Raw genomic sequence first — 9,614 nt, 5'->3', positions numbered from 1 at the left:
CCCACTAGGGCGCGCCTGGAGGTCCTGGCGCGCCCAGGTGGGTTGTGCCCACCTAGTGCACCTCCCTCTGGTATTACTTGCACCAAAAATTCATAAATATTCAGAAAAAAAATGTATTAAATTTTTAGAGCATTCCGAGAACTTAAATTTCTGGGTCATTTTTTTATTGCACGAGAAATTCAGAAAACAAACAAAATATGGCATTTTATTTTGTTTAACTAATAAAAACAGAAAACAAAAGGTAGGGACAGAAGGTAGTGCTTACTAAATTCATCAACTTCATACCTCTAAAAAATGATCCATTAATAAGGTTGATCAAGTCATATTAACAACCACTTTCGATTAGCATGAAACCGAAGAACTTTCGTAAATCACTAAGTTACCTCAACGGGGATATGAATGTCCCCAACAATAAGCATTTCATATTTCTTTTTAACAGTAGGTAGAGGTAGTTGGAAACTTCCAATAGTGATTGTCGAAGATTTTTCAATAACATTAATACCATTCACCCGGAATTGTTTCTTCGGAAAGTGCACCGCATGCTCATTACCATTGATATGAAAAGTGACCTTGCTTTTGTTGCAATCAATAACAGCCCCTGCAGTATTCAAGAAGGGTCTACCAAGGATAATCAACATGTTGTCGTCCTCGGGCATCTCAAGTATAACAAAGTCAGTCAAAATAGTGACATTAACGACAACAACGGGCACATCCTCACAGATACCGATAGGTATGGCAGTTGATTTGTCAGCCATTTGCAAAGATATTTCAGTAGGTGTGAGCTTATTCAAATCAAGTCTTTTATATAAAGAGAAAGGCATAACACTAACACCAGCTCCTAAATCACATCAAGCAGTTCTCACATAGTTTCTTTTGATGGAGCAAGGCATAGTTGGTATTCCCGGATCTCCAAGTTTTTTAGGTACTCCATCTTTAAAAGTATAATTAGCAAGCATAGTGGAGATTTCAGCTTCCGGTATTTTTCTCTTATTGGTGATGACGTCTTTCATATACTTTGCATAAGGAGGCATTTTCAAGATATCAGTCAAGCGAGTACACAAAAAGACTGGCCTTAGCATTTCAGCAAAGCGTTCAAATTCTTCTTTATCTTTCTTTTTAGTTGACTTGGGTGGAAAAGGCATAGGTTTTTGAACCCACGGTTCTCTTTCTTTATCGTGTTTTCTAGCAATGAAATATCTTTTATCATATCTTGTATTGTTGGGTTATGGGTTGTCAAGATCAACTGCAGGTTCTATCTCCACATCATTGTCTGGTTCTTTACTATTTGTTTGAGTACTTTCATGAATCTCATCATTATCTTTTTCATTATCAGAAGGTGAGTGTTCATTACCAGACTGAGTTTCAGCATCAGAGATAGAAATTTCATTATCATTATCACGAGGTTTTTCTACTTCAGGTTCACTAGAGGCATGCAAAGTCCTATCATTTTTCTTCTTCTTTTTCTTTTTAGAAGTACTACGTGCATCAGTGTTAACTCTTTGAGAGTCTTGTTCAATTCTTTTTGGGTGTCCCTCAGGATAAAGTGGTTCCTGAGTCATTCTACCTCCTCTAGTCATTACTCTAACAGCAAAGTCACTTATGTTATTATTCATTTCATCCAGCAACTCTCTTTGAGATTTAGCAACTTGTTCTAACTGAGTTTGAACCATAGATGCATGCTTTCCCACACCTCTAACATCATTTGAGATTCTAAATAACAAGTCACTCAAGCGAGCAATCATATCAGAATTGTATTTCAATTGTTTCATAACATTTGCATTGAAGTGATCTTGTTTTCTAATATAGTTTTCAAACTCATAAAGGCATTGGCTAGGGTGCATATTGTGAGGATTGTCATTATCATTGAATTTCATTAGAGACTTTACCTCTACCACCTTAGGTGGTGGTGGCGTATTAAGCCCATGTACTTCTTCAATAGGAGGTAAATTTTTAACATCCTCAGCTTTAATACCTTTTCCCTTCATAGATTTCTTTGCCTCTTGCATATCTTCAGGACTGAGATATAATATACCCCTCTTCTTCGGAGTGGGTTTAAGCGGTGTTTCAGGAAGAGTCCAATCATCATAATTTTTCAATACGTTATTCAATAATTCTTCAGCTTGCCCAACAGTTCGTTCCCTGGAAACACAACCAGCACAACTATCTAGGAAGTCCCTAGAAGCATCGGTTAGTCCAATATAGAAGATATCAAGTATTTCATTTTTCTTAAGAGGATGATCTGGCAAAGCATTGATTAATTGGCAAATCCCCCCCCCCCCAAGGTTGTGGGAGACTCTCTTCTTTAATTTGCACAAAGTTAAATATTTCTTGTAAGGCAGCTTGTTTCTTATGAGCAGGGAAATATTTTTCAGAGAAGTAACAAAACATATCCTGGGAACTACGCACACAACCGGGAGCAAGAGTATTGTACCAAGCTTTAGCATCACCCTTTAATGAGAACGGAAATAATTTGAGAATATAATAATAGCGAGTTTTCTCATCATGAGTAAAGAGGGTGACTATGTCATTCAACTTAGTAAGATGTGCCACAACAGTTTCAGTTTCATATCCATGGAAAGGATCAGATTCAATCAAAGTAATTAACTCTGGGTTGCCAGAGAATTCATAATCCTTATCCTCAATAAAGATAGGTGAAGTAGCAAACTTAGGGTCATATTGCATTCTAGCATTCAGAGATTTTTCTTTATACTTGCATAATAATTTCTCTAGATCATCTCTATCCTTACAAGCAAGAATATCTCTAGTTGTCTCCTCATTCATAACATAACATTTCGATACTTTTGGCAATTCATATCTAGGAGGGCTAGTTCTAGTAGGTGTTTCAAGATTTTCAGTTTCAAGCTCATCATCAGTTTCAACAATATCATGTTGTCTTACTCTAGAAATTTGTTCATCAACAAAATCACCAAGTGGCACATCATCATCAAGCAAGGCACTAGCATCATCATAAGTATCATTCATAGCAGAAGTAGCATCATCAACAAATTACGACATATCAGTATTAATAGCATGTGGTGGTGTTGCAAGTTTACTTATAACAGAAGGTGAATCTAAAGCAGAGCTAGATGGTAGTTCCTTACCTCCCCTCGTCTTAGAGGAAAAAATCTTAGTCTTATGATCCTTCAGATTCTTCATAGTGATAAATTGATAATAATCCCTAGTGACTCAACAAATATAGCTATGATCCCCGGCAACGGCACCAGAAAAAGGTCTTGATAACCCACAAGTATATGGGATCGCAACAGTTTTCGAGGGTAGAGTATTCAACCCAAATTTATAGATTCGACACAAGGGGAGCCAAAGAATATTTGCAAGTATTAGCAGTTGAGTTGTCAATTCAACCACACCTGGAGATTAATTATCTGCAGCAAAGTGATCAGTAGCAAAGTAGTATGATAGTTTTGATAATAGTAGCAGCAGCAATGGTAACGGTAACAGTGATAGCAGTAGTTTTATAGCAAGTGCAATAGTAACTATAGCAGCAGTATCTTAGCAAGAACAATATAAGATAAATTCGTAGGCATTGGATCGGTAATTTGTTGGATGATATTCATCATGTCACAGTCATAACCTAGGGCGATACGGCACTAGCTCCAGTTCATAAATATAATGTAGGCATGTATTCCATAAATAGTCATACGTGCTTATGGAAAGAACTTGCATGACATCTTTTGTCCTACCCTCCCGTGGCAGCGGGGTCCAAATGAAAACTAAGGGATATTAAGTCCTCCTTTTAATAGAGAACCGGAACAAAGCATTAACACATGGTGAATACATGAACTTCTCAAACTACGGTCATCGTCGGGAGTGGTCCCGACTATTGTCACTCCAGGGTTGCCGGATCATAACACATAGTAGGTAACTATAACTTGCAAAATTGGATCTAGAACATGGATATAATTGTGATAACATAGACGGTTCAGATCTGAAATCATGGCACCCGGGCCCAAAGTGACAAGCATTAAGCATGGCAAAGTCATAGCAACATCAATCTCAGAACATAGTGGATACTAGGGATCAAGCCCTAACAAAACTAACTAGATTACATGATGAATCTCATCCAACTCCCCACCGACCAGCGATCCTACGAAGGAATTACTCACTCCCGGTGGGGAGCATCATGGAATTGGCGATGGAGAAGAGTTGGTGATGACGAAGAATGAAGATCCCCTTCTCCGGAGCCCCAAACGGACTCCGGATCTGACCCCCCGATGAAGAACAGGAGGTGACGGCGGCTCCGTCTCATGGATCGCGATAATTCTTTCTCCCTGATTTTTTTTTTCAAAAATAGGATTTTATAACGTCGGTTTCAGGGTCTGGGGGGCCACCAGGTGGGGACAACCCACCTGGGTGCGCCAGGGGGGCGCCCTGGTGGGTTGTGCCCACCCAGGTGCCCCCCTCAGGTAACTCTTGGCTCCAGAAATTCTCTTTTATTGTATACAAAATCCTCGCAAAGTTTCGTTCCATTCCGAGAATTTTTATTTCTGCACAAAAATAACACCATGGTAGTTCTGCTGAAAACAGCGTCAGTCCGGGATTAGTTTCATTCAAATCATGCAAATTAGAGTCTAAAACAAGAGGAAAAGCATTAGAAAAAGTAGATATGTTGAAGACGTATCACCAGCACGCTTCCTACTATTGGGCCGCTACTATCGCTCGCTAGTATCTCTCGTAGGCATGCCCATCTATCCGCCGCCAGCCACCCGCCCTGTGCAACACATATCCAAGCCCACCACGTCCTCACTACCTGGCCCATCTGTATCGAACCGCTGGTTACAACCTCGTCACTTATTTTGGGTATGCTGCCCAATCGGCTTCTTTCCCCGGTTTCCTCCACATAAGTGCGGCACGGTGCTTGTGCCCTACTGGCTACTGCCAACGCATGTGGGGGCATTGTTGTATATTGCTCATGGCGTGCGAGAAACGTCGCTTCTCTCGCGTGGTTCGGATCATCAACTGGTACATGGTCCTAGCCAGCTCACGTGCACCGGCGAGCGAAAGTGAGCGTCTCCTAACGACCTAGCTAGGTGAGACTTTTAGTTGTTTCATTTCCAATTAATAAAAATATATATTTTTATTTTTTATCAAATTTGGAAAAGAAAATCATGAATTTTTTGAATTCAAAAAATGTTCATGGATAAAAAAAAGTTCATGGTTGGAAAAATTGTTGGAAATTTAAAAAATGTTCATAAATTCAAAAAAATCGTGAATTAAAAAATGATTCACAAATTAAAAAAATCATTAAATTTAAAAATATTCTTGAATTCAGAACATCAGTAAAGGTAACATGTTTGTGAACAAATTCTGAATTTTTTGAACATCTATTGAAATTGTGAATAATTTTGGAAATCCCAATTTGTTTAAATTGATTTTTTTTGGAATTTCAAGCATTTTTTAAGAACAGGAACAATTTCTAAATATATTTTGAAGATTTTGACTTTTATTAATTTATGAGTTTTTGAAAAAAAGAAACTGGAAAAACGGGAAAGCAAACCAAAACAAAATACAAAAATAAAACGGATAGAACAGTATTAAAAAAAAGGTTCAGAAACCTTCCTAATGAGCCGCCCCATCTCGTACGCTAGTGAGCGATCGGAAGCTTAATGCTCACAACAAGCGATACATAGCATTTGTGGCGCCTGTGTAGGCTATACTCTGGAACTGCAGGGCGCTGCCGTAGGAGCCAGACTGGGCGGATGGGAATGCCACTCCCCCAACCCTAAAAAACTCCTTGTACGAACTTCACACAAAGCAATTAAGCTATCGGGGAAAGTTCTCACGAGACATACTATTAGCATTTGGCAGCAGTAGCGGGGTAACGTTTCCTCCAGCAAGTTGCTTCAAGTACAATAATCCAAAGTCGAGTCTACAATTAAATCTGTTTGCAAGCTCATAACATGTAGCCGCTTTTACAACGAAGCACAGGCATATTGCGATGATACTAGATTCAACCGTGTCCGTGGACCGTGGTCAAGCTGGGTGCCTGTACACTTCACAGCTCAAGCTTGCTGGCAAGGTACCAGGAGTGCATGGCAAGGCTGCCGAACGACAAGATGTTGGCCAGCGATGAGAGACCGTGGATCATCCCAAACTTCTTGTTCATCGCAGCGAGGGTAGGGTTGCTTTTTGCCGTCTTGACGTTCTTCGACCACCCGACCTCGTCACCGATGCTAAGCTCTCTCTCGATCTTGTGCCTCTTCTTCATCATCTGCAATGAGCAAGCATACAACTAGTTCAAGCAGCTGTGTATACCAGAAAATGCAAGGAAATTGGAAAAGTGTACCTTCTAGTTTATCAAAGTACAATTCCCATTCACCTAGGTTCACTTCACACAATAAACAATGCGTTCCTTTTCTCACAATTAAATCAGTGTTTCTTCATATAAGTACATCATTCTAGACGTTGTCACATACTGATATTAAGCTAACAATTAGGCATGAGTGCAAACCTTGTAATACGAAGGGGCCAACAAATGATGTCAAAATGTGGCCAATTATTTTGCTTATAAACTTCAGGTTTTCTTAATTTCCATTGCCACTTACATTTTTTTTTAATGTATGGATGAAGACTACTGCATCTTGCCTAGCATTGTAGCTAAACTGCCTTTCTTCCATTGTAGATACAGGTTTTTCCTGCCGTGATGTGCATGGATCCATCTAGTTCCATAAAAAGAATGCTAGTAATAGTATGGGCCTCGGTAGATACAACCAGCAACTACTAGCACACTGAACTTGGATGTTTGTATTTCAGGCAGTTGGTGCACCGACAGATCTATATTGAGTACTGAAACTGTACCATTAATAGACCATTAACTAAATAAGGCTGCCCAACCACAATGTGAGACTAATAAATTCAGAGAACAGTTTTATATCACAAGGCATATTTACACCAAATATTGGTTTTAGAAATAAGTATCATATCATAGAAAGCATAATCACATGAAAAAAAGTGGGCACAGATTATAGCAGTGAGCAGAATATTACAAGATGCATGATTGCATGAAAAGATATCTTGAGACAAGCATTTAACATTAAGTTACAGCAAATATTTGGTTGAAGTACTGCCAACGACCAAAAGCAATAAAATGACAACGGCAGAATCAAGATAGCCCACCCAAAATAAAGGATTGCCACAAACTGCAATCTTCGAACACTATGAACACTATGCTCCGGTGCACAAATAGCATGTCACTAAACTATCAACCAACATAAAAGTACTTGCAAAGTAAATATACTTTTATCAGCTCTGCCCTCTGTCTACATGATGTTACATTCGGCTGTGTTTGATAGCAAAGTATCCCAAAAACCTAAGTATCAAAAACTACAGTAATTTAGCCTGCAGGTATGAAATACCACAGTTTTAACATAACAGAATATTTTGTAGTATTGATAATACAGACAACCTGTTTGGCTATCCCGTTTTCAGCGACACAAAATTAGCTAGCTAAACCATTAGCAGCTGCAGACACACGTGCTTTTCTAGTTAGCTAGCCATTTTATGCAACTACTCGGCCATACACCAAGAATGGCCATGCACACGGCGTAGAAGACACATATTCTAGCTGGCTATCCGGACGGCAACAACGTCTTCAAACGATTTTGTGGTTGGCTGTAATTTGGAGCTACAAACGGAAGCGAGCTAACTAAATCACCAAGCAGAAGATCCTAATTAAACGGTCGTGGACATGAGGCGTGTTGAGAAGAAGGTATGAGCGAGGGACTCTCTTTTCTAAGCGAGCTCAGTTTTAAAAAAAGAGGTATGGGGTTCTTTTTTTTATGCAGAGAAAATACTGTGGTTTGCCAAAAACTGCAGTATTAAAATTACAGTTTTTAGAGACAACCAAACAATCCTTTGTAATAAAAACTACAGTATTACAAAAAACTGCAGTATTATGGGAATACATAGAAAATACTTTGTTACCAAACGGGGCTACTGTGCTGCTAAGTATATATGGCATGCAACTGCAAATTAGATGATGAGTATGTATAACATGCGAACAGACCATTATACGTTCAACAGACAAATTGCTGGTTGCTGCTAAGCAGTACCTGGTACAAATCCCACGATCCATTGCTTATTTGGAGCAATGACGACAATAAATAACGTCAGTCATCTAGTCCAGTTTACAGAGGGTGGATCTCATATTTGTTTTTATCTTGCAGGGAATTTAGCAAGAGATCTCCTAGGGGGAGGAAGGGCGTTTACCTCAATGGTCATGGGGGTGAAGACCAGCAGGTTGGAGAGGTTGAAGCCGAGCGCGGAGATGAGGAAGCCAAGCTGGTAGCGCTCGACGGCGGAGGCGGCCTTCCACGGGTGGAGGTAGGCGAAGGCAGCGACGGAGACGGCGGCGCAGGCGGAGATGAGCGTGAAGTAGGCCGGGAACATCTTCCCCTGCAGGTTCCCGAACTGGTGCCTCGGCAGATTCCTTGGGAGGATTCAGTAAAACCGAATCGATCAGCTCAAGAGATTTCGTTCGTTTTTCAAAAAATTGGGGGAAGTTGAGCATGGGGGGAAGCAGTTGATTACTTGAACATGATGATTCCACCGATGAAGGTAGCCCAGAGCGCAGCGCCCCAGCAGGTGGCGAAGCAGAGGAGGTGGGACACCTTGGCGGCCGTGACGGCGGTGGCGCCGGAGCCGGAGCGGTCGCCGATGAAGACATCTGGGGCGAAGAGGACGCCCGCCGCGAAGAAGCACACTGCTGACAGGAACCGTGTCGCCCACGCCATCGCTCGCCGATTGCTAGAGAGGGGGGAGGAGGAGAGGGAGGGAGAGTCGACGCGTCGTTTCTGTGAGAGAGAACTCAGGAAGGAGGTAGTTGATGATGTGTTTTGGGGGGACTCGGGGCCTTCTAGAAGCTTCAAGGCCATACCCGTAATATAACACTAGCACTACTCATAAGTTTTTTGTTTTTAGAGGAGTCAATTACACTGGTGATGCTACAACTTGGCGTAAATATCACTTTGATGCTAGAAGTTATGGTATACATTGAAGTGGTGCAAAAACTTGACATTAACGTGTAAATATGGTGCTTATCTCGTTTATGTACGGAATAGGTGCTGACTAGGTGCATGGGCCCGCTGTCAGTCACTCTACCAGAGAGATGGGGCATGTGACCTGATTTTTTCAAAAACACCCTCGAAATATATTTTTCAAAAAAATCCCTATTGACTGGGAAGATTTTGTCACCTCTATGAGAAGTGGGTCCCGCATGTCACCTGAGACAGAAAACTAAATGCCAGATGTGGCCGGTGGGGATCGAACACACAACATATCCACGCAAACGAACTGGCAAACCACTGCACCCATTAAGTTTTCTTCGGCCAGTATAAGTAAAAACGTCATATGTATTTTTAATCGCAGCGCAGGCGGAGGTTAAACGGGCTGCAGATCTTGCGGCTTCTTCTGCACCTGTTAGTTTATTTATTTTCTGTAGAAAGTATCAAAATTATAAGTGTTTAAAAAAATCTAAATTATAATCTCAGTAATAAACATAACGAACGTATATTTGTGTTTATAAATATTGTACATGCAAACAGAATAAATTATTTTATAAAATTGTTCACATATTATTTAAAAAATACTATGAACTA

At 40.5% G+C, this 9,614-nt stretch overlaps 1 protein-coding gene across 1 annotated transcript; it reads right to left on the bottom strand.

Annotated features, from left to right (window-relative positions):
- Window positions 1-5,776: 5,776 nt before the first annotated feature.
- Window positions 5,777-8,966, bottom strand: LOC123119769 (transmembrane protein 205). The gene is made up of 3 exons (XM_044539682.1): window positions 8,548-8,966; window positions 8,227-8,446; window positions 5,777-6,229 (listed from the first exon to the last, which is right to left on the bottom strand). Exons 1-3 carry the CDS (start codon window positions 8,889-8,891, stop codon window positions 6,014-6,016), a joined length of 780 nt encoding a protein of 259 aa, XP_044395617.1. The 5' UTR covers window positions 8,892-8,966; the 3' UTR covers window positions 5,777-6,013.
- Between the last annotated feature and the right edge of the window lie 648 nt (window positions 8,967-9,614).

Source organism: Triticum aestivum, chromosome 5D (assembly GCF_018294505.1).
Source record: "Triticum aestivum cultivar Chinese Spring chromosome 5D, IWGSC CS RefSeq v2.1, whole genome shotgun sequence".
Taxonomy (NCBI): Eukaryota; Viridiplantae; Streptophyta; class Magnoliopsida; order Poales; family Poaceae; genus Triticum; species Triticum aestivum.
The sequence above is the reverse complement of the archived record's forward strand: the minus strand, read 5'-3'. Positions and strand labels throughout refer to the sequence as shown.

What these genes read in the sequence shown, in the direction of transcription:
- LOC123119769 (XM_044539682.1), bottom strand. Translation starts at nt 8,891, where the DNA reads ATGGCCTTGAAGCTTCTAGAAGGCCCCGAGTCCCCCCAAAACACATCA. An exon ending in GGTGGAATCATCATGTTCAA is followed by an intron (nt 8,447 to 8,547) that starts GTAATCAACTGC and finishes AATCCTCCCAAG; the next exon opens with GAATCTGCCGAGGCACCAGT. An exon ending in TCACCCCCATGACCATTGAG is followed by an intron (nt 6,230 to 8,226) that starts GTAAACGCCCTT and finishes TGCTCATTGCAG; the next exon opens with ATGATGAAGAAGAGGCACAA.